General features: G+C 38.1%; 1 protein-coding gene across 1 annotated transcript in view; it reads right to left on the bottom strand.

Annotated features, from left to right (window-relative positions):
- Nucleotides 1–4,978: 4,978 nt before the first annotated feature.
- The window catches only part of LOC126336618 (cullin-associated NEDD8-dissociated protein 1), a 144,206-nt gene continuing 122,778 nt past the window's right edge, over nt 4,979–26,406 (bottom strand). Inside the window, exons 19-22 of the mRNA XM_050000493.1 lie at nt 20,922–21,110; nt 18,431–18,674; nt 17,522–17,668; nt 4,979–5,995 (exon numbers count right to left, since the gene is read on the bottom strand). Coding sequence (XP_049856450.1) covers nt 5,865–5,995; nt 17,522–17,668; nt 18,431–18,674; nt 20,922–21,110 — 711 coding nt within the window. The 3' untranslated portion in view covers nt 4,979–5,864. The remainder of the gene's footprint in view (nt 5,996–17,521; nt 17,669–18,430; nt 18,675–20,921; nt 21,111–26,406) is intronic.

Here is a 26,406-nt window from a genome sequence, read left to right as displayed (position 1 = left end):
TTCAAGCCCAAAAAATAATTCCCCAACATAAGCATGTTGAAATGTCACTGATTCACACTCACTTTACGTGTTTGCCCTGTATCTCACAGATGGGTGTTTATTTCTTGGTGTCCATTTTTGTGCTTCAAAATACCTTTCTGTTTCCTGTGTTTATATACTGGTTCAAAAAGAAATTGAAGTTCATGCACAAATCATTACATGGCATCGTGTGGAAGCATGAGTGTTAAGTACTTCTTTCACCTTGTCAGTTCAGTTCACACAGTGGCATTTGCTGGAAGGGAACTGTATTCTGTTTTTTATGGACAAGGTAAGCAACAAGCAAGTTGTGATTAGTTAACTCATTATATTTATATAAGTAATGGCAATAATTCGGCAGATGTAACGGTTTCCACACACATTTGTCAGCCAGGCTCACAGGAGGAGAATACGTGGTGCACTTCTTTGTGAATCCTCTGTTGAAACTTAACTGAAAGCTGAGGGTGACATCATACCGAACACACAGAACCATTCGTGAGAAGCAGTGGGAAAACGTATTTGCTTAACAGGCACTAAAGTTTTCTTTGGTTCACAATGCATTGTTATACAACTGTTTTCATTAATAATATATTTGTTTTATTTAAAAGCAATTTTCATTTAAATGCTGTCAAGTATTTTTAACTGCTGAGTGTTGAAAAAGACCCAGAAGCCATAAGACTTTTCTCTTTAACGATTTCTTCTGTATTATTTTGAAGTTATTGAACAGAAGTAAGTGGTCAGTCAGATACCTATATTTTAATTGTCTATGCAATCTTTTGTTCCCGTGAAATATTCCACACCATAAAGTTTGTGATATGCTCTACAAAAAATTGCTAACTATAGGAACACGAATTGCTTATTACATGGTCATACTGCTAATTACTAGTTAACAGTGCTGGAAGGAGGAAGTTTTCAGCTATTATTGTTTATAAGGCTAGTGTGATGTCTCTCATAGATGAGTGCTGGACACATATCATCTGTAAGCATTTTTAAGCTAATTATACTCTTTGCCACAGAACAAACTATGCACTGATTTGTTGACAAGGGGGTGACATAGTGTATGTGCTGATTTCCAAAATGCACCCTCCATCAGAATATCATCATCATAGATGTGAAACAAATACTAACCAAGAGATAGAGGGACTTACCTCAGCTCAGTACAGCCGATAGATACATAAAAAACAGAACCAAAAATTTTCGTTCCTAGCTTTCAGAACAAATGTTCCTTCATCAGGGAGGTGAGAGGGGAAAGAAAGGGAAGAAGGGAAAGTGGACTCAGTTACTCACAACCCAGGTTATGAAGCAACAGGGAAAGGAAAATAGGGAGGGTAGCAAGGATGGAGGCATGGTTGTCAGAGGGAGGCCAAAGATATTCTACTGTTAAGTACTGTGCCAGCTTCAAACCAAAGAGGATGCATACAGAAGTAAAGAGGTATATAGTATAAAGATAAACACAACTATGTAGGATGAAAGGATGCCTGAATGGCTAAACTCTCCTTGGCGGACAGTTCGTCTGTGTCCGTTCATGCGCCCAGCCAGTTGTGCGCTGCAAAACCTGCCCCATGCATCCCCCCCACAACCACCTACTCCAGCCCCGCTACTGGTAAAACATACACAATTCAAGGCAGGGCCACGTGTGAAACTACATGTCATTTATCAGCTAACATGCTTGCACTGCACAGCCTTTTACATCGGAATGGAACCATCCTGGACGTCCCATTGTAGCATGCTTCAAAGCCCCAACAGAACGTATCTCTGCTCTGGTAGACCAACACCTCCAACCTATCACCCACAGACTCCCATCCTACATCAAAGACACAAACCACTTCCTAGAACGCCTCAAATCCATTCCCACTCCTCTCCCACCTGAAACCTTTCTTGTCACCATAGATGCTACATCCCTTTACACAAACATCCCACATACCCATGGTCTCTCTGCCCTTGAGCATTACCTCTCCCAACACCCACCCGAAGATCTTCCAAAAACCTCGTTCCTTATCACACTTATCAACTTCATCCTCACCCACAATTACTTCACTTTTGAAGGCCAGACCTACAAACAAATCAGGGAAACGTCCATGAGAACCAGGATGGCCCCGTCCTATGCCAACCTCTTCATGAGCTGCATGGAGGAGGCTTTCCTGAAGACCCAACAGCTGCTTCCCCTGTCCTGGTATAGGTTTATAGATAACATCTTTGTGGTCTGGACTCATGGTGAAGAAACACTCCTTAATTTCCTCCATAACCTGAACTCTTTTTCAAATCTGAATTTCACCTGGTCCTTCTTCAAAACCCAAGCCACCTTCCTGGATGTTGACCATCTTGTTGAAGCTCACATTCACACCTCTGTCCATATCAAACCCACAAACAAACAGTACCTTCACTTTGATAGCTGCCATCCATTCCACATCAAACACTCCCTTCCTACAGCCTAGGTATTCGTGGCAAGCGTATTTGCTCCAGTGATGAATCCCTCAACAATTACACCAATAACCTGACCAGTGCTTTCCTCTCCCTCAACTATCCTGCAGAACTTGTCCACAAACAGATCTCCCGAGCAATACATTCCTCCCCGTCCAACAACAATATTACTACCCCCAGACCACACAGAAGCATCACCCTTGTCACCCAATATTATCCTGGCCTCAAATACATCAACAAATTACTCCGCCAGGGATATGACTTTCTCAAGTCAACCCCTGAAATGAGATCATTCCTTGACAAAATTCTCCCCACACCACCCAGAGTTGCCTTTTGTCGCCCCCCTCCCACCCCTCAACCACCATAACATTCTTGTTAAACCCTACAATATTCCCAAACTACCTTCTCTACCCAGCAGTTCCTGTAACCGACCCCGCTGCAAAACCTGCCCCATGCATCCCCCCCACAACCACCTACTCCAGCCCCCCTACTGGTAAAACATACACAATACAAGGCAGGGCCACATGTGAAACTACACATGTCATTTATCAGCTGACACGCCTGCACTGCACAGCCTTTTACATCAGAATGATGACAACTAAACTGGCTGAACACATGAACGGACACAGATGAACTGTCCGCCGAAGAGATGTCCAATACTCTGTAGCGGAGCATGCCCTCCAGCATAATTCTAGGGACCTAGGAACCTGCTACACAGTATGTGCCATTTGGCTTCTCCCACCCAACACCAGTCCCTCTGAACTGCGGAGATGGGAACTTGCACTCCAACACATCCCTTCATCCCGCCATCCCCCTGGACTGAACCTACGTTAAACAACCTCACTCACATTTACTCTTCAGTCTTCTCCTCTTTCCCTTTCCTCTTTAGCCATTCACGCATCTTTTCATCCTACATAGTTGTGTTTATCTTTATACTATATACCTCTTTACTTCTGTATGCATCCTCTTTGGTTTCAAGCTGGCACAGTACTTACAGTAGAATATCTTTGGCTTCCCTCTGACAACCATGCCCCCATCCTTGCTACCCTCCCTGTTTACCTTTCCCTGTTGCTTCATAACCTGGGTTGTGAGTAACTGAGTCTACTTTCCCTTCTTCCCTTTCTTTCCCCTCTCTCCTCCCTGATGAAGGAACATTTGTTCCGAAAGCTAGGAACGAAAATTTTTGGTTCTGTTTTTTATGTATCTATAGGCTGTACTGAGCTGAGGTAAGTACTGGCTAGTCCCTCTATCTCTTTGTTAGTATTTGTTTCACATCTTTATATGAGATTTTCCATTAATCATTTATATCGTCATCATAGAGCACATATATGAACGAAAGCCCAACTAATGCAGAATAATATGTTTATGGTGCCTGGAAATGGTACAGGCACTCTGCATTTTTTCACAAGTGGTGTATATATACTGTAGATATATTGCTTGGAAGTTATTTGAGAATGGCACACTACAGGTTGGATCTATACCCATCCAAACCTTGCTGCAGAAATGGAGGCTATGAAAGAACAAAGGCTAGATGATACACTGATGTAAACCACATCTTGTTTTTGTACGCTGAATTTGACAAAGAACGATTGGAATTTAGACTTTGATGAGTATAGGTTACCTCCTCCCTCAAACAGCATTTTGTCTTTTTGTTTCTACAGACAGTTGCCTGTATAAAGTGACTGTCAATTTTCTTAAGACTTCATGGGAACTTTGCAGGAATCATATTTTCATTTATCAGTTATCACTAATTATTAATTTACTAATTATTAATTTTAAGAAGTAGTGTGAATTCTTAACATAAATATGTCTAGTTTACTTACCATTGTATTTGTTAAATATTTATTGAAGGAAAAACTGATGGCTTGACCTTTCATTTCTGTTAATATGCACATATGCATTTTCTCTGTATTCTACGTGAACATGTGTTCTCAATGGCTAAATAGAGTACAATCTCAGGAGGTCAAATAAACAAACATGCTGGACAACAATGGAACAAAGTTGGACAAAGGTTTTTTGAATGAAACCACAGCAATTGCGTGAACTGATCCAGAAAACCACACAAGATTCAAACCAGACAGATCGAAATCCGATTTAACTATCTCCTTTCCCCACTTCTTTCAAACATATGGCCTGCATCATCATAATCGTGCCACTTTGCTCAGACTGGGGCCAATGAAACAGTTCATATGAGCACAACAAAAACATTTGAGCTCATTACTTTTAGCAGTAAATAGCTTCAGAGAGCAATGTGATTTTTTTCTGACCTCTAACCAGCAGTTGAAGTATAGGACATTGAAGCATCACACAACAAAGTAATACATGAAGCTATTTTCCATTGTTAATGGTGCCACGAACTCTTACAGGTGCTCTGCATTTCTTCACAAGTGATGTATGGTACGATATAGTGTTTTTTGTGGATACAGTGCTCAGAAGTTATTTGAGAATGACATGCATGTCCAGGCTTTCAGAACAAGCTCATATCATGGTTCCATATAAAGCAAGTGTGATGGTATCAGAAATCTCAAAAAAATTCAGCAACTAAGAAACAAGAAAAGATTTACTGTTTTATTAAAGAGTATTCCTCCTATTCATTTTATTTTACAATTTTGTTCATTGTACCTCGAAGTTCAGAATTGGATCAGTTACAGAAAATACAACAGAGTGGATAAGGAAGATGAATTTGCGAGTAACATATTATAATTACAAATGGCTCACTGAAAACTGGAAAAGATACACTAATAAAATACGAATCATATGGAGACAAGTAAGCATAAAGATGTATTGCATTTGTAATGCCTAAGAAAATAGCTCCATTACACGTTACATTAAATTAAAAAATAACAGGTGGAGATTTTACCAAGCAAAGTGCTATAAAATCTGTTTTATATTAACAAACAAGGCGTTTCTGTTATGAGGTATACCCGTGTACATATGAAGCTCTGCTATTAAATTATTGATAATGCATACAAATCACACAGCACTGTCATACTTCCAGACAAGTTCTCAAGACAAATCAAAGTTTACTTATATTTTATTAAACATGAGTAGTACATAAGACAAATCATCACATTTAAGTTTCAGTAAGAACAACACACCAGTCATTTGAACAACAAAGTTTATGTTGTTGTCTCATTATGACTTTCAATTTGGAAAATTTAACTGCTGCAACATATGCTCCAGTATGAATGATCACAGGAAAACAAAATTTAACAGCTATGTTCTTGTGATACAGTTTGTTTTTTAAATATGCCTACAATGTTAGTTGCAACAGCACATCACAATCCTCCTTGTACTGATCACAAGTCTCTGGCAAACTTAGGGAGTTCCAACATTCTCCAAGTTCACCGTATCCCACATCTGCATAAGCCTGGCTCCTACTACAGGCGTTTAGTAGGTATTGGGAGACCAAGGCCAAAGTTAAATGCTCAGCTGAGATCCATTAGATTTGATTCTTGAGCAGGACCTGATGAATCCTTTTGAATTGATTCAAATATTGACAACAGTTCAGGATTTCCTTTAATTTGTGTAACAAAATCTGTTAGGTGTGGATTTTTATCTGTAATCACAAAATAAAAAATATGTACTTTGTGGTTCAAGTTACACAAATATATGCATTTACTTATTAACTGTCACTAATTAAGACTAAGATAATGGAAAGTTTTTCATGGAATATAAAAAGTGGAGAGGGTAAACAACTCACCAAATAGCTGAGTTGATGAGTCATCAATAGACACAAACAAGACTGGGAATATTACTACTTTTCATTCTAAGTCTCTTACGTGCCTCTCAACCACTCACTCAATGCTTATACTATTCACTGAGTAGTTGCCTGTACTCTTTCCATCATTTTTAATTAAACAGTATATTACTTCTTTATTCACATGTTTAGCAACCCAGTATAAAAATGATCAGAATGGGTACTCCAAGACAATAATGAATTAAAATACAATTGATTTATGCCACTAACTCAGCCATAATAAAGAGCCTACCTTATTTTCAGTCTTGCTACCTCACTGATTACTGGCAGCAGCACTTCAAGTATAAATGTATTAGTAAAAACATGTTATTCCAGAAAAGCTCTTTCAATTTTGATGTTGTATGGTATCAAATATTAACAATTACTGAGCAAAATTACTGTGTTATATTTGATGGGACCACAATGTGTGTTCCCAAAATGAATGAAAAGAACGATCACTGCACCTATCAGCAATTTTAGTGCATTCTTGATACTAGACAGGTGACAGTCAATCAAGTTTTACACAAGGAGAGATTGCTGCTCGCCAGATAGCGGAGATATGCACAACGAAAAGTATTAAAGAAGTAAGCTTTTGGCCAAAAGGCCTTCTCCCAAATTAAACATAAACACAAACACACATTCATACAAACACTGCTCACCCCCCCCCCCCCCCCATGACTATTATCTCTGACTGGGGAGATCAGAGTCTGGCCTTGGCAACCACAGACAATGGTTGTGTGTGAGAGTTGTGTTCGTGTATGTGTATGTTTAATTCTGAAGAAGCTTACTTGTTTAACAGCCTCTCTGTCATGCCTATCTGCGACTCAACGTCTCCACTATATGGTGAGTAGCAATCTATTCTTTTCATAATACTTTCATTATTCCATACTGGATTTTCCACACAAGAATTTTTATGTCAAGAAGATTTGTTACTGAAGTTTTCAGTATTAAACATTCTGGCAAGAGAAGATAGGCAGACTTCCATCCACTCAAGTCCAAATCAACTTTTGAACACCTGCACCCACCTTAAGCTCAGATAACATGCAACATGTTATTTTCTTCTCATTCCCAAAGTGAAATAAATCATTTGATTTTGAGTCTCTGAAAAGACAGTACTTACAAGGAACCTCAAAGGTGGCCTACAACGGCACCTTTTAACAAAGGGACAACACCTACTTGCTGTCATTGATTTTATCCTACTCTATGGTATATGCAGGGCTTTGCCAGGAAAAGGACAAAAGTGGGAGCTCCAGACGACCAAGCTTTCTGAAATAATAACAGTTTTGACACAGGTCAGGTGAGGCATGGGTCACATATGTTAGCTTAGTTGCCAGACAGGATGCAGTGCAGCAGAAAGAGTAGAGGACAGTACACGAATGGTCATGGGGTAGAGTCCCTAAGCAGAAACTATTTTTTTTATTTTAAATATTTATATTATTTACATGGCAAATAAAGGAGAACAATCCTCTGTATTGTGTTTACTGATATGTTCGCATTAAAGACATGAAAAGTGTAGGCAAAGCAAAAATCTGGAATTTCCAAAAAAGGATTCCACTTACAGTGCCCACAATGGCTCTGCAAGTAACTTGCCAAGACAGGATTGTAGTTAAAGCAAACAAGACTGTGTCCCATTAGTTTCAATTTGTCCTCTGAGCAGCCCTCGGAAGCTGCGTGGTACAGTAGGTTGACAGTCGAGACAGAAAAAGGTATCAACCCAAAATGACTGTATCAAAATATATTCCATTGCACATCACCAGCTATCCTCGCTAATACCTGGCAAAACAATGTGTTACTCGTGGTTCACTGCCAAACTATGTGATAAGGGAGAGCCTTTCATGAATGTAAAGCAAGTTTGTTTTTCTGAAGGAACTTTAAAACAACCATGTCATTGCAAAAACAGTGCTCACAACATGTCAAGATTCCAAGACAATTACTGCTTCCCCTGCGGCAGTCATCAACTGTACAATAATAAAAACACATAATTTTACTTGCAAAGTTCTTGTGTGCACCTTAAGGCCCTTCCTGCAAATTCATTTAGAAGCAATTTTTTCTGCATCATCCTTTTTCGTGCATTTTATGAAAATATTAATAAAGATAATATACTGAGTATTACTTCAGATTAAAACATAAAAACATAAAAAATTGAAAATTAAAAAAGTTTCTGCTTAGGAACTTGACCCCATCACCATTTGTTTACCACCCTCTACTCTTTCTGCTGTGCACTGCCCCAGGCAACTACACAAACATAAATGGCTCATGCCTCATCAACTTGCAGCAGATACAGATATGCTTCTTTTAAGTAACTGCTTGGCCACCTAACTCCCACTTTCGGCAATCATTTCTGGCCAAGCCCTGCATATACCATAAATTTGGATGAAATTGGTGATGACTAGTTGGCACAGCCTCTTTGTAAGACAGTTGAATGGACACACCACTACCTACATCTTTAATCACAGTACTTTCAAATGATGTAGAAGTGTCTCTTGGAATAGCAGGTATTCGAGCTTCTTTTCTAAGGGCTGAGAGTCACTCTGATAAACAGCAGAAGCATCAGTCTAAACTAGAATCATCACCAATTTCCAATGGAAGAACAAAGCACTCTTAAAATTACTCACAATGCATGTGAGAAATGCACTGCATGTCACCACAGGCACAACAATACGCTGAATGTTGTCACTGGATCAAATTGTTTCCGAGATTTGCGGCAAGTAAACCTGCTTCCATCTATTGTCCCACTTAAAGTTGCAACAGTGGCTAGTTTTCAAGGAATTTTAAGATTCTAACCATTCTAAGTTGTTAGTTCTAATTACCCACATAACAACAAGACTGAAGTTTTTGCATACTCCAATAAATAATATATGTGCATGGGGGAGGAATGCAACAGTGAAACAACAGCTTGTGGTGTAGATGATGATATAATATTAATTGGTAAGAAATTTGCTTTTGGCAACAAAAATTCTACAAGGTTTGATCATAAATCCTTTAATTTCTCATGAGTCATTGCCATTACATTTGCTGTGAAACATTTAGTATAACCAGTTCTTTGTCGTGAATTCAAGCAAATGTTAACTTATTGGTACATACTAAAAAGAAATTTTTTATTAAAAAGTTGTAATAATAATTTGTGTGTGTGTAGGGGACAAGGGAATCATACAGCAAATCTCACAAAATGATCTTAATGCAAATTTCATCCATACAGATGAGGCAGACGTGTGTGTGTGTGTGTGTGTGTGTGTGTGTGTGTGTGTGTGTGTGTGTGTGTTTTTGGCACGGGGGGAGGGGGGGACTGGAATTTCTTTGTAAAAAGCATTTACTTTATTGTTTTTCAAATACAACCTTAATCTCATTCAAAGTACTCTCCATTACCATTAATACACTTGTTGAATGTTCATTCCAGTGTTGTAAGCATCCTTTATATTTGTCCTCTCTGATAACTGCCAGCACCTATGTGACATTGTGTTTCACATCATCGATTTAGATAAAACGCTTTACGTTGAAGTCCTTTCACTGCTGCAAACAGAACGAAGTCCAAGGATGCTAAATCTGTTAAATAGGGCACATGGGTCGACATGTTAGTCGACATTGATGCCACAAGCTCGTGAATACAGAGCTGTATGCGCAAGAGCAGTGTCGTGATGAAGGAACCACTTCTTGGAATTCCACAAAGCCGGGCTTTTTGCACCAAACGTCTGTGCAGACTTTTCATAACCTCCAAACAGAATGTGTGTAATCCATCTGATTAAAAAAAAAACAACCCACCATCATTATCTTCACAATCAATTTCACTTGCTGAAATTTCTTCGGATGAGGAGCCAGTTGACTTCCATTGAGTTGACTGTTTTGTTTTACTCGTTGTTCACTTTCTGGATCTTGTCCATAGCACCATGACTCCTCGTCTCTGATGATTTTGTTGAAAAAATATGGATCATCACTGAACGTGTCCATTTCATGACATCTTGAGTGTGACGATCCCTTTTGTCTGTGGTGAGAAGCTTCAGCACAAACTTTGCTGCCATTCTTTGCATCGCCAAACTAATGGTCAAAATACACTTAACAGAGCTCCAGAACAACCCAGGTAAGTCCTTGAGGGCAACTGTGATGTGTCGATCTTCATTGATCGGGTCACAGATTTTGTTGATGTCCTCACTTTCAGCAGTTGAAGGGCAACCAGATCCTAGCTCATCAACTGTCATTTCTCCCTTTTTAAAAAGGGAAAACCATTTGTACACTTCAGTTTAACAAAGAGCATGTTCTTTGCAAGCTGTTTGCATTGTCAAAACTGTTTCGACTGCTTTTTGCTGAGTAGGAAAAGCATAATCTGTATCACTTCATGCAGGGGCGTTACTGTTATTGAATTTAACATACGTTAAAATTCAGGAGTAAGAAAGAGACATGTATTTTTTGTTTTCTCCAAAAGCACTCCTGTCATGAGATACAACCCTCCAAACATGACACTGTGAACACCATTTTGAAGATGCAAATTTCGGATTTTTTTTTTTTTATGCTGTGTCTCTGTAACAGTTCTAATAATTTTCTTAGTTTTTTTTATTTGAAAAATAATTTCTTTATGATTACAATGGTATCCTCCATTTGTACATATCTGTCAAAGTTCTTTTACTGTCGCCTACTGAAATTTTTTTATAATTTGCAGAAAATTTTGTTTTTCAAAAATGCCAGTCCAGAAAAGATTTTTTTCTGTTCATTAGTACCATGTAGTGCTATATTATCTGTACAGAAGAGATTCAACTTTTAAGTTGGACAGTTTTTTTTTAACTTTCAAGGGCAATGTATGTCTTTAATGAAGTTGTTTCTTAGTAATTTCCTTGTTACAATGTTTATTTCTATTGTCTTTGTTGCAGTTATGTCTTATCACTTTCTCTGTTGCAGCTGTTTCTTTTCACTTTCAATGCTGCAGATATTTCTTATACTTTGTTGTAGTTTCTTGCCAGTTGTTTAGTTGCTGTTGTTCACTGCAGGTTTCTGTATTCTAGTTGTTCAGTGCTAATTTGTTTACTGAAGAGGCTTCTAAGAAATCTGAGACAATCCAGTGAGTTCTGTGTTTTCATGAGGAATTTGCCAGTTGACACAGTTGCAGTCTGTTTTGTGAAAAGGGATGTTTGAAATGTCTTCTGACTGGGGTCACAGGAGATTGAAGTGTGCTGAGTATTAGCACATCCATATAAGAGTGATATATAAGACAAACCAAAAAACAGACTTTGTTCAGATTGGGCACATTTTGCATCAGAGGAATTAAATACCCTGAATGAGTCAACTGCAGAGTCCTATTATGAAACCGTTGTCAGTAAAGTTGAGTCATAAGCTCTATGCATTAAGAAAGAGAAGAGAAATTACCAAAGCTATGGATGAATACACTATAGTAAAACTGACCATACTCTTCGAAGTACAAATTGCATCTTCAGAAGAAAATGAACCAAAGCATTCTTGCACCTCTTGCCAGGAATTTTTCACAAATATCAATTCAGCTGCTGAATATTGTGCATCCTACAGTGAAAAGGTGCAAATTTTAACTATTATTCCAGAGACATTTTCAAAGAAAACAATTTTGAACCATATTCCATCAATATCAAAGTACATAGTCGACAAATCAAGAAAGGTGAGGTCTGTAAAAGGAGTCTTTGGAAGGCCAGATCCCTATCACAGTCATCCTATAGAAGCAGCTCAATTTCAAATAATGCAGTAATTTTATCTGGAAGATAAATGGGACTGTTCTCGCCAGAGTGCCAACAAAACAGACACTATAACTGTATCAGTTGAAGGTCAAAAAGTTGTGGAAGCGAAGAGGTACATGACTTGCAGTATTAAAGAAACATTTTGCAGTTTGTAAGAGCAGGTATACAACTTCACATATTGGAAGATCAAAATTTTATGCACTAAGACATAGATGTGTGTGTGTGTGTGTGTGTGTGTGTGTGTGTGTGTGTGTGTGTGTGTGTACTGCACGAATTTTGAACTCGTGTGTGATCAAGTCATTAGTCAGGGTGTATACATGGACAAGGAAGGAAAAAAAATTCCGTGACTTTTCCCGGATTTCCCCGTTAAAAATACACTCACTCTCGGGTGACAGTATATTTTCCTTTATCAGTCCTTTGAATTGTTATGGTTTTATACACGGGTGTACAATTTCCCAGCACTTCATAAAAGAAAACTCTGGGAAAAAGATAGGTTTTGGAAATATCTTTAATGTGCAACAACATGTACGCTGTGTATTTTTGTATTACGAAAGTATACATTTGAATTCCACCAAACACTGCATGTTACTTCCCGAATCATTGAAATCGAGATATCGATGCGCTTTTGTAAGCTGTTCATTAACTCATGTCACCTGATCTCGCCAGCCGATGACAGCGGATATTCAGAGCATAGAACACGCGATGTCAGCCAACAGCAACATCACTGGTAAGTAGCACAAACACATAAACAGGGAAAGTTAATAGTTTAAATTAATATAAATAGTGTTGCTACGAGAAAAGCAAAGCTTTCACATATGATATTGGTCTCAAGCTGCAAGAGAAGCTAAGCTTTCGCATATACTGTTGATCTTTTTTGCGCGTGTTACACTTTAAGATATATCACACAAATGTGCCAGTAAATTTTTTAATAATGACATAAATGTCTGATCTTCTGGGTTCGAAATTCTTCTAAATGGCTCGTCATCAAAGATTTGATTTTTAAACGAGAGTCAAAGGCTCTGTGATTTAATAAATTCATGGTACATTCTTGCACATAGTTTAACTTACGTAGAAGGATATTTACTTTGAAAGTAATGCTTTTCAAACCACCATTCGCAATATTTTCCCGAGACCTGATAGAAATAGGTTCGTTTCAGCAGTTGCCAGAAAGCGCTGATAACAGGCGACACCGCGCTTGGGTGGCTATCGTGACGCAGGAAGCCTGTATGTACGTACGTGTAAAACATTGAAAGATCATTCATTATGTCATTCAAGAAACAAGACATCAGAGGATACTGCAAGAGCACCGGAATTTCGTGAACCATATTAAAATGTGCACATTTAAAGTGCATACTTAAAGGGCACATTCGTACATCCAGATTCCCAATGAAGTAGACCTCGACCTGATGTTAAGCTTTTCAGTGTGGTTTTCGAGATGTAAATTTTCTTGGAGAACCAGTACTGTATTATATCATGTTTGGTTCTTTATTATGGCATAATGCCATACGTCCTAGAAAATGAAAACGTGCACTTGAAATGCAGCGAACAGTTGAAACTAGCCAGTACTGTGGAATTAAACATTTCGTATTGAATACTTTTACTGCCTCTGCAGAAAAGGTTAACAAAAGTCAAATTTCTGTAGCAAACAGACAAAAATATCTTCATTGTTCCACAAGGCGATTAATGCTTGACTGTCAGAAAGGTGAAAATAAAATAAAATCTGAAACTAATGACACATTTCAGCCTTCCGTAATTATGTGAATGTGTTTTAATTCACTTGAGAGCTCCCAGCCACAGATATCCGTTTTGTTTCATTTGACATGAGAGTAAATGAAGGAGAAACAGCAAAATCACTAAATGTATACACGGGTCACGTGGAGACTATCCACTATAAGTCAGACTGCTATGCGCATCAGCCCTAGATCTACGACATTTGCGAACCAGGTCAATACTAAAAAAATTGACTTTTCAAAATACGTTTATCTTGTAGCGGACATCTTTCTGAAAAGTCTGAAACATACAACATATGTGATCGAGGAACTGTAAGACATATTATTTGGTCTCGAGTATGCCAAAGTGCAGTGCCACAACTCTTCATAAAGCATTTTTCTACCGCACATCCAAACTATATTCAGGAGTGTGGAAATTAGAATGTCCTGTGGTGGCTCTCCTTCTCCCACTCGGCCGGTTTGACAGCCGGCCCCTCTTTTTTTAAAAAAAAAAAAATAATAAAAAATTCAAAGAAATTTTAAAAAAATCACGCAATGAATAGGAGGATTGGATTTTTTGGAATCAGGAGAACAAGAACTCTTCAGAAAATCTGAACTCTTTATTGCCTATTAGTTAATAACTTGCTGTTTTGTGTAACATAAAATTAAATATAGGATATATAAAACCAATACTGACATGAGTTATGCAAGAAATTATACATTTCTTCAAACCTTAGCTCCTAGCATTTTTTTCTCTCTAATCTAGCTACAGCTTTATATGGTGTGCTTTCCTTTCTACAAAAGAATCTATTACCTCAAAGTTTGTCAAATGTGTGCTACATGAAACATTGAAATGTCGTTATCTAATACTGAAAAAGCTGTTAATACAAATAATACCCAAGACAGGTGTGGTTTCTCGATCTGATTACATCTATTTTGTCACTGTGTGGTAGATAAAACAAAATAAGCTTTTCTAATATGGCAGCAATTTTGTAACACACCAAATAAACGAGACTGTTTTGGCAAAAATGGCCATTTTTATAACATGACAGAATATAATTCATGAAGTACCAATATCAAATGCCTATTATGCCTATTACAAGCAAAAAGCTCTAAGTTAGGAAATAGTTTCATATTTCATTCGCACGCACCAGTTTCTCAAGCATGAGATCAAAAAGTAGTATTACGAAATTTTTGTATAAATTTGAATCGTCTTATTCTTCCATAATTTGTGTGATGTGCCCGTTTCTTTCCCTTCCTCGTTCTAACAAACAATCTTGTCATCACCAATTCTGTAGCTATTGTTGCAACTGTCAAAATTTGTTCGCTTATTAACATCACAAACCCTGCCAGAATCACAGGTTTAGTTATCCCACAATTATTTTCCGGTTAGGCATTATTACGTGTTCAGACAACACGTTTTCTGCGTTACTTCCAGAATAGAACTTGCACAGCTGCTAGCCAGGGACCATACTACTGGTCCTTACTAGTGTAACGATCAGGCCAAAAATTTTCTATCAAAATTTCATTTTCTTGGATATACCGAGAAGATAGTACGTTATCTTTCTCACCTGTTACTCTTGTCAGTCATTTATTTCCATTCTGGTAGTCTAAATCTATGGATTTCACTAGTAATTATAACAATGCTGATTATTCGCAAAACCAATCAACCACATAATCTGACAACGATTGGCATTCATCCGTTCGGCTTTACTCCCTCAACTCGTATAGCCCCGTCCCATTTTGTCTACAGAAAGTTTATTTCTAGACGCAACGAGGATTCTCCTGACAGTGACATCACGTACACTATGCATGCATTCATAAGTAAACTTATGATCCATTAAGAAATCAACTTAAAATGTGTTCAAAAACACTCAAAAACTAACAGGGAAGCATTTCAAAATCATATGAATAATCGATAGAGAAACATGATGATAGGCGCTTCGTGAAACAAGGTTTTTTTCCCCCCTCCAGAATATGAATTTGGTGCCCCCTTTTTCCAGTAGATTGGAGGCAATTTGTTGTGATGAAGCACTGCATAGTCTTCCTAAAGCCTGTGACATATTTTCAATTGGCAGACGCTTGCAAGAGCACTGTGTGTTTACATCGTATATGGCGCATTTCCTTTGCAATTTTAATTATTTTCGTTTTTTTCTCTCGTTTATGTTGTATTGTTGAAGTATTATTCTGCAGTAGCAGGATACAGCAATATCCTTTGTTTGAGTATCGCTTCTTACTAGTCAAAATTAGAAAAATCTAACTGAGAACTAAAACAACGAAAAATTCCCAGAATTCTAAAAATATCTCTACTTTTCTCCCGGATGAAAAAATTCCCGGGTTTTTCCCGGATCTCCCGGCTCGTATACACCCTGATAGTAGTCTCTGGTGTAAAGCGAGAGATTTGTTTGTTTCAAGACTATGGCGCGACTGCCCTGGAAAGGGAGGACTGTCTCTACAGACACTTGGCCTGGAAGACGTAGCAGATAACTCTGCCGAAGTTACATATGCGACATGGGACAAAAATAAACTTATTAAGAAAACTGTTGCCTTTGACAGTTCCATTGATGAACTTGGTATATGGTCAGTGAAAGAAGTAACACACCAGTATCTGAAGAAATTGCAACATCAGCATATTGCAGAAGTGTGTAAAGGCTGAAGAACTATATTTAGTACTTCACTATGATTTTGCTGAGAACTAGTCTTAATTCTCCCACAAGAAGTACAAGAGTATCATTAGAGCAATGACCAGGTTTCAACTTTTACAGGAGCGACATATTTTCAAATCGAGACCACAAGCGTTGCAGTTACAAGTAATGACTCAGCACATGCTTTGCTAGTAATGCACAAAATTCTTAACTGTAAACATGGGCAGAGAAGATCATCTTTATTTCCGATGGTGCTCCTAGTCATTTTAAAAATCATTACCAGCTGTTTGAATTGAGTAAGTCACTTGTGCCACCTGACTGGGTATACATTGCTACTGGTCATGGGAAGGGACCTTGTGTTGGTATAGGAGACCCTATGAAGCACCATGCTACAAAACAATCTTTTCAGACCAAATACAACTGCGATTCATAATGTTGAGGATTTTCGGATAGTCGTGAAATCTTTCACATCGACAGCCCTTATTCTTTTGTCCAACAAGGAAATCTAAGAATTCCGTGAGCAGAAAAAAGAATAGGTCCAAACAAAGTACTCCTGTGAAAGGAATTCAGAAGAAACATTTTTGGACTCAAAAGTGATGGACGAACTCATATTGCACACGCGTTAAAGAGCAAGACATTTCGTTCTTTCAGCCAACAGCTCAGAAGCAGCAGGCTAATATTCAGAATCACAACCTGAGCGTGTTGTGGCGTGTTATGTTTGTAGTGTGTGTGTATGACTGTGACTGGTGGATTGCAGAGATTATTGATACCAGCTATCAGTTAAACAAAATTGTAGTGAACTTTACACTACCACATGGACCAGCTGCTGGATACAGGTTTCCAGCTGAAAGACAGCAACCATACCATCAGTGCTCATTTCCTGTTCACAAAGTTTTGAAGACTAAGTGCTCAAGTTCCAATTGCTTCAACTGGAAGACATCACTCTATACCAAATGAAGATACTGAAGCAGTGGACACACTTTTAGTTCATTGACTGGTTAATTTCAGTGCAAAAACGTAGTGCACAGAAGTTGTATAACTTTAAGCCTTTAAGTCTTTGGACCTTTCACATTTTGGAACCATTTAAAATGGTTTACTTTTTTACTGTTACTTTTGTACTGTGTACTTACTTTTTTACTGTTTATAAATAGCATGCAACATGACAAACGGAAAAAAAGTACACTGTTGACATTTTAACTCTAGTATCACTTTCCACAAAATACTTACATTTTGATGAAATATGCTTCCAGTATTAAAAACAACATTATGCAATAATGTTACAGTTAATTTTAAATTCCATACCTGCATCAGGAACAGTAAGTAAGGAAGAGACAGCTCGCATTGCTGACCGTTTCAGTTCATCTTGCTTCTCATACTCCTGTTTAACAGAATTGGCTTTAACTTTCATTGTGCAGGTATTCCGCAGTGGCTCTATCAAACGTTCCAACCCTTAAAATGTGGGAAAGTAAAATTAAACAAAAACAGCTTACACAAAAAATAGGACTGAATAATTTTCAACAAGTGACTGAATAGCTATACTTTCATTGTAACTGAACTGCTGGAAGTACTGATAGTACTATAATGCTTACAAATAAAAACACTGAGGCAAATGTAATATTTACACATGAGAAACGAAAAACTACAATTATAATGAGCAAGACAGCATATTCATTGCAGCAACAATCACTATGGAGTTGGTAGTGATGGGGGTCAGAACAGGTGGGAGGGACAGTGTGGCAAGGTGAGAGAGAGGAGGGGGCAGGATAGGGCAAGAAGAGAGAAGGGAAGGGAGGAATGCAAGAAAAGGGGAGGGAGGGGGTAGGATAAGGTGAGAAGGTGTGATGCACAACAGGAGGATAGGGCACGATGGTGTGTTGCACAGTAGAGAAATGCAAGATCGAGTGGGGCGAGAGGCAAGATCGAGCAGGCAGGGAGGCAAGATCGAGTGGGAAGGGAAGTGGAAGGTGGAGGGACAGGAAAGGAGAGAGAGTAGGGAGATGGGGAAAAAGAATACAGAATGAGGCAGAAGAGGACAAAAGAGATCCGACAACGGAACAGGAAAATAAATTCTGATGAAACAATTTTCTGTCTGAACTAACATTAAAGAAAACTTCAAGTAACCTTTCCACAACCAAAGTGTGTTTAAGAGAACAGATTAGTTTTAACTGTGTTACACAAAGACTTAGTATTAGTATGATATTCAGTACTTACTTTGTAGAACTGCAGTAGGGCAAAGTTGCGCTAACCGGGCAACCATTAAATAAGTAAGCATTTTTATATCGTAATGATCTTTCAATCCATTCTCCACATGGTTTAAAAACTCAAAAATGTCAAGTCTGTCAAGACAAGAGTCAAGAAGAGTGTACATGCATTCAAATGCTGCTTTTCTGATGTCTAGTCCATCATCAACAGTATGCTTAAATGGCCCCATCTCCACTTCTCGAATCAGTTCCTTCTGTTTTACACAAATGGAAACAATTAATTAGGAGCAGGGTTGTTACAATAAAAATTTTACTTATCATACAATCACAGCAGAAAGACATTTCTTTTGCTAATTACATTTCCCTAGTTGAAGGCAAGGATAGTACTGCCACATATCTGACAACATTAAACATGATAGTCAATGGGAACACCTGCATTCTGATGTCATATGTTCTGTTTAAGGTTACCTACCCCATAGCTTATGTCTCACATGGCGTAAGCAAAACCCAACGCCCTGTTTCAGTATGTGATTTGTAGCACAACAAAAGGAGTGGTTGCTTGTTTTATCATCAGATAATTGGAACCATCTTTTCCTGAGAACAGTGCTTCCAAATACCGTGACTAGGTAAGGTTATGGAACAATGCAACGAAATTAATCTACAACAATTTACTTCAAGCTGCATCCCATTTTTGTATACAGCACAATTTTACCTCGTACTCAAAGCCTAATGTTGTGATGGTACATCACATAAATGGACATTTGGAGAAAGGAAAAATAAGTTTTTGTAATGCGACATGTGAACCATAAATTATCTGAAGTACATCTGTGCGGTGCATAACAAATAGTAAAGAATGTAAATTATTATTATCAAATATTGATGTAATTAATAACGAACCACTTTTTGTATAATCTCTGTGTAACATAAGCCTTGAAGATCATAGACAATGCTTTGACTGAACTCACTCTCCTGTTTATGTTTTGTCTAGAGGTAGGCCACCATTGTAGCGCTGGATGATAATTAATGTTAGTTTTTTTCTGTATTTTAGCAAAATATAATAAAAATTGTTATTAGAAAGTGTGTATTATTGACTTAGTTGTCACCTCTCATGGTCACAACCATTAATTCTCATTAACCAAGTTTTTTCACAAGTTCGAGTTGCTGGGAGCTCTTCTTCCCTAGCAGCATTTGGTGGGCCATTACGCTATCTTTTATAATTAATAATTAATGTTATAATATTAAATGTAAATGTGAGAGACTTCTTAATTTTGATCTTTCATTAATTTCAGAGTAGTGAGAGATTTCATTCACTAAAATTCACAGCGCTGAATGAGTTCAGTATCTTGCATTTCGGCCGCTTAATGGCAGGTGAGATTCTCTCCAGTTTTGCCTTGCAAATAATGAACAAGAAATATTAAAAATCATTCCATTCAATAAGCTCCGCAATATCTCAGTTCATCTTTATTAAATTTGGTTCATAAATAAACAGTAGCCCCTGAGACCCATATTAATAATTACAGTTTGCACAAAAATACGTACATTTGCTTTTCTAAATGGCAGCGCTCACGCAAACCATCTATTACAAGGCGGTGAATCGCGTGTTGTGTTTAAAAAATATTATATCGTACGTACTTCGGGGCAGCCGATGTCCGTACGAGTGTTATCGCGGTATATATTAATTAAGTCTCATGCTAGCCCACAATATTTAAAGACACCCCAACCAAAATCATAAAATATAATTATAAAAATGAAAAATATATAATTATCCCATAAGTGGCCACATATATAACTATAACGTGGTAATGTGTGTATATTTAATGATCACGTTTTCACACTCCCTCTAACTTTTAATTGTATCATTTTACATTTTGTTCCTCAATTCTTTAAATCATTTAGAAACCAAATATATGAAGTAATGAAGATTCATAAATAACCATCCCAAAAACCCATATCATGGAGCTTTCACTAAATGGCCTGATTAGAAGCTGTATTACAAGTAATCTGATTGAGTGGAATTACAGGTGAATTAAGTAAGATATTGTATATAACTGTTTATGCAAAGACATTTCACACTTTCACCCCTCTTCAATTGGCATTAATAAATTCACCTCTTTATCAATACAACATTTTTATCAATTACATTTTGAATGCTGCAACTGTGGCATTAACACGTTAACTTCAACGATGCACTACCAGATATTTTAGTGATATTCATACAATGTACAAATAAAAGATCTCATCACTAAATTAGAATTTTCTGGTAAATTTTCATCAATTTTCTAAACTTCCAATTTAATTTCAACTATGCTTCAATACATTGCTTACTCTGAATTTTAAAATCAAACCCTTGTAGTGTGAACATGTTGTTTATTTACTGTTATTCTAATGACAAAACTGTTCCATGTTGGGCTAGAACAACTTCGGTGTTTAAATTAAAAACATAACAGAGCAACAAGAAACAAACTGTCCACATGAATAAATTTGAAAGCATATTTACTTACACGGACTTTTGTTTCACTGTACAACTGTGGTAAAACAGTATCCAACAGATCTCTGACTAGAATAGGCTTGTTGTGTGCAGCCGAATTAAATGCTACTAGAGCAACTCTGCGAACATTCAAATCAGGATCCTGAAGAGTGCTCAGGAATTGTCCAATGGATTGCCTCAGTAAAGGATCAATTGCTTGGGGCTGAAAGTACACAAATTAGTCAACATTCAACTAAGTAATTTCTCTTCCCTCAGGAAACTGAGGAATTAAAATTCATAACAACTACAGTAAATTGAAGCAAGTAATGTAATACAACATTTGTTATAGCTATAAATATTTTAACAAAGGAGAGGTGAATACACATTCAAGCCAACAGCCAATGCAGAAATCCTTCATTAAAACTAAAAAAGCATTAACCTGTAATTAGTTTGCTAGGGAGGGAGGGGGGGGGGGGGGGGGGGGAAATCTGTGTATGTACAGAAATTCAGGTAATGGACTCACTAATCTGAAATCTTCATATAAAGTTTTCTTACTAACACTCATCACAGCTTCTTTTGTTACAGGATAAACATACAACAGTTAACAAATACCATTTCATCTGAAGTGACTAGTAACCCCCCAACACAAAACAAGGAATAAAGTAGTTTTCAACCAAAGTACGCATTAAAATGTGTGTCTCTCAACTGAAATGTATTTTACAATTCAGTTCATCTGTACTTAATTCAATATACTCCACCCACAATGTTTGAAACAACATAATAAAAGCTTGTATCAAAAATAAAGCATGTACAATGTCTGATTTCTGGGCAGACGTGCACATCCCTCAGTTTCAAGTGAAACACAGATCATGTGAAACTTTAACGCTGCCAAGTATTTTGTAAAATTCACTTCAGGACAACCACTAAACACCTTTGCCATACCCCTGTCAGCCAAGAGAGTTGCTTTTGACTTGTGTCATATCGGGCTCTGCAACCAATTCAAATGTATTTACTTCAAAGACTTGTAGTGACTCAACATTTCTGTGGCTGTAATTAAATATTAAATGAAACTATGTTCAAAACTATTAGGGGCGTTCATGGCTAGTTGTTGACGTATTTTTTGCTGGCTTCTGTCTTGGAATCTTTGATCAACATTAAAAAATTCTCTACAAGTTTCAACAGCACAACTGCAGCCATTATCAAAGGCTGACCCTCCATTGCTGCTGGTGGACTGGAACGGACAACAACAACTACGGATCATATGTATCACTTATGCCAACGTCCGACAGCTTTTCCCTTGTCATTAATGCTATGAGTATCCCAAAGTAACATGCAACATTTTTTCACTGCAGCATAGGAATCAAGGCTCTGTTTACCACAAGGCTTTAATCTTTCTCATTGAAACTATTGTCATGACTGAATTTCTATGGCTTCCTTGAGCAAGTCAGCAGAGTCGCTGTTCTCTGCACCAAGAACTTCTGTGTCAGCAAATTCTAATCACGCAGTCGGTCTCACATAACATGTGCTCTGCCACAGCCAATTTCTCCATCTGCCCCAAAATGCAATACCATTTATATTCTGTGATCCTGCTACTAATATATCATCCAGCCTTTCAGATAGACTTTTCCATTATAGAAAATATATTTCCAACATTGCACATAGGCATCTTTCATCCTTTGCCAATCTGAGATGCCCTTTGATCATCTCGGTTGGTTTGTAAATAGTTGTTAGGCCATGTTAGAGCAATATACAGAAAATTATGTCTGTCACCAAGTGAGGTATGTTAGAGAGCACATACCAGACATCTCTTCCTCCAAAGTGTCACTTCACTGAGAGTTAAGTTTCAGAACACTTCTTATGCAACTGGTGTGGAACCCATTGCTCCTCAGAACACTTCCCAGATGTTGCATCTTGTGTACAAGCTGCTGCAGCTCACATATGAGCATATTTTTCTGACTTGCAGTGTGATTTGACAGTTTGCGCAGGTATTGGTCAACGTATGCCATTTATGAAATACACTGTGGCCAAGGTTTTCATCATTCCTCGTAACCAGCATAACTAGAAAGGGTAGCTGTTACTCCTGTTTCACATCCATAGCAAATTTTATGTTTGCATGGAGACTGTTCAGATATCTTAGGAAATCACCGAGCTTTTTCTCACCGTGGCTCCCTGCACAAGTGTCATCGATTTAACTGTTATCATCTCATAAGGTTACAATCTGCCAAACCCAGTGCCTGTCTTTTCAAATGCCCCTTGAAGAAACTGGTAATCACTGGAATAAATTGACTACCTGTGGCCACATTTTCAAGCTTTTGTTTTTGAGTCATCTGTCTTTGGTTGGTTTGATGCAGTCCGCCACAAATTTCTCTCCTGTGCCAACCTCTTCACCTCAGAGTAGCACTTGCAACCTACATCCTCAATTATTTGCTGATGTATTTCAAGTTCTGTTTTCTTCTGAAGATTATTACCCTCTACAGCTCCCTTTAGTACCATGGAAGCTCTTCCCTGATTTCTTAACAAATGTCCTGCCATCCTGCCCTTTCTACTTCCCAGTGTTTTCCATATCCTGTACTTTCTACTTGCCAGTGTATCCATATATTTCTTTCCTCACCAATTGTCAACATTCTTCTGTAGCACCACATCTCAAATGCTTCAATTTTCTTCTTTCCCTGCTGTTCATAGAAATCGCCATTCCACAAGTGCCTTGTGGTATGACATGCAAGAAAGATTTTTGGTTATGTCCTGCAAGAAACGTGAACCTATTAGCTCCACACTGTCACTGAGAGGCACTTTGGTGAACAAAGAAATAACATCAAATTTGATCACTACATCATTTTGTCCTACTTTCTTCAGTTTCTTCAGTTTCTTGTGTCCCTTATGTAGGTGTTCATCTTTTCCATATGCAGCTGAAGTAGAGGTGTCAAGTGTTTTGCCAGTTTATACTCTGGTGAACCACGAGCACTTGTGATCAGTTGCACCTACACATCATATTTACGGATTTTTGGGTTCCTCTCTAGCTCTGAGGGAATGATGCACCAATTAAGTCATTCATATTATGTTTATCTGCTACATCGGATCTATGCTTTGCTTTCGCTACTCTATGAGATTTGTAAGTTATGTATCTTCCACTCGTAATCTTTAGTCTTCTTTATGATGACGATTGCATTTTCCTTGTAAGCAGGCAGTATCAACATGCTCTTGTTAACGATAATGCTCTCAATAGTTTGTAATTCTTTTCTATTCAGGTTGCAAACTGGTGGTTTGGCCTGATGTAGTATTGTCAGTTTCACTGTGTATTTCCTAAGCTTTTTCATGAGGAAGCTTCTGGATGACCGCTTTGGTGTTGGTAATGGTATCCTCCAAAGGTAAAATTCAGACGATGACAAATTCCCTAATTTTGGAAGGACAGACAATTCCTCTAGGATCAGTGGCAGTTGACTTATGCTGACCATTGTGTGTGACATGTTGGGAATTGACTTGACAATATGTTTCCCACGTTTTACACACTTTTTCTTCTCTCACTTGGTGCAGCAATTGAGTTTGTCCTGCATGCTTCTGTGAGTGATGCTGTCAATCTTATCCTAGTTGTCTCAATGCACATTGCCACTGAGTTGACAGAAAAAGCTGCGCATCAGTTTTTGTCAAGTTTTTCTTGGTTGGATGAATTTCCCACCTCCACCCTGCTGTAGTTACAAACTGCTTGAGTGATTGATATGATCACTTCATTGCAAACTGTGATAAAAATCTGAGGACTTTATTCTTCTGTTGATGGTACAATCCTGGAATTACCTCCCAGTAAAGGTACAGTACAAATTTGTTGAGACTTTCATGGCCAATTGTTGACATATTGCCTGCTGACTTCCGTCTCGACATCTTCGGGCAATGTTTGCTTAATGATTTTTCCTAATGTTTCGCCAATGTGAGCAGCAGGCATTGTCAAAGGTTCACCCACCACTGGTGACAGAGGGATGAAGTCAAGCCCGCAGCCACCAGCAATTGTATGAAACTGAAACCCTACCACCTCAGCTATATGGGTACCAGAAGTCCATAAAGATTATGTATCATTAAGACCAATCGTAAATGTTCCTGGCTCAGTGATGCACAAACTGGTCCAACACGTGGCCTCTGCTTCAGCTGCACTTACGAAAAAGCCAACATACACATAAAGAACATGGAACATTTTTATTGAGAAGCTGAAAAACCTACAACTCTGACCAATTATGCCCTGCTGGGCTTCGACAGTGTCTTTGTTTATCACAGTGGCATTCAATGAATTTCTGGAAATTAATTGTCCATTTTCGTGTAGGACATTACAAAGTTCTTTGACGTATGTCTTAACATGTGCTATTTAATGTAGAGTGTTGATTTCTACGAACAGCTTGAACACGTCATCGCGGGTAGTCCATTTTAATCACGTGGACACCAATTTTGCAATGGAGCACTTCAAAAGACAGGCGTGGACTATGCAGCTTGTAAACCTAAGGTGTCGTAAAAGTATGTCGATGAAATAGTCGACATGTGGAACTATGGTGATAAACAGCTCAATGACTTCCTAAGAAATGTGAACAGACCCATGTCAACATAAAATTTGCTGTGGATATAAAAACGGACCAACAGCTATCCTTTCTAAATGTGCTGGTTATGAGGAGTAGTGAGAATCTGGACGACATGGTATAAGGAAAACTGACAACATGGCCAATAGACTGTCAAATCATTACCTGAGCCAGGAAAGAGGAATAATTAATACGCTCATAACACAACATGAATATGTGAACCACAGAACAACAGACATGAGTTGCAACACCTGGAATGCATTCTGAGAAGCAATGGGCACTCCACCAGCTGTGTAAGACGTGTCACTAAACCCCACATTCAGCAAAGTGACACACTGGAAGAACAGTTGTTGGGTACGGCCTTTCTGTCATAGATCCACAGGACGTAGGACACAACTGGCCACATATTGTGCAAACACTGCATAAAGATTATATACAAAGTGACCAAGAAGATCAAAGAGTTTCTCAAACCAGTAAAGGACAAAGTAGAACCATTCACAATGTTCGGAATACTGCATACTGTGTACATGTGGAAAAGTATATCGGAATGACTGGGTCAACCATCAATACTGCAATTATAGTGAGCAGAATCAAACAAGACCAGGAACGGCCCTAGAATCTGTGAGCACAACGATGCTGCTGCTGCTGCTGCTGTTGTTGTTGTTGGTGGTGGTGGTGATTTGTGGTTTCATGGCATGTAGCGGATGTCAACAGTCATTTCTTTGTTTTGAAAGCTAGTGGTTGATCGTAGACAACAGTCCGGTCAGCCAAGCAGCTGCCACAAGCCTACCAACACCAACAAGAGGGAAGTAACCAATTTTGGGATGCTTTATGAGTTCCTAACTAGGAGAAGATTACATTGTTTCACCTGTAAGCTTTGGTAGTTTAGTTTTTGAATTTCTGCATGTTAATTTAATATTCAATAACACACAGTTCATCCGTTTTTCTTTGTGTAGGGAAGTATTA

The sequence above is a fragment of the Schistocerca gregaria genome, chromosome 2 (genome assembly GCF_023897955.1).
Source record: "Schistocerca gregaria isolate iqSchGreg1 chromosome 2, iqSchGreg1.2, whole genome shotgun sequence".
Taxonomy (NCBI): Eukaryota; Metazoa; Arthropoda; class Insecta; order Orthoptera; family Acrididae; genus Schistocerca; species Schistocerca gregaria.
Note: the sequence above shows the minus strand (reverse complement) of the source record. Positions and strands in the feature narration are given on the sequence as shown.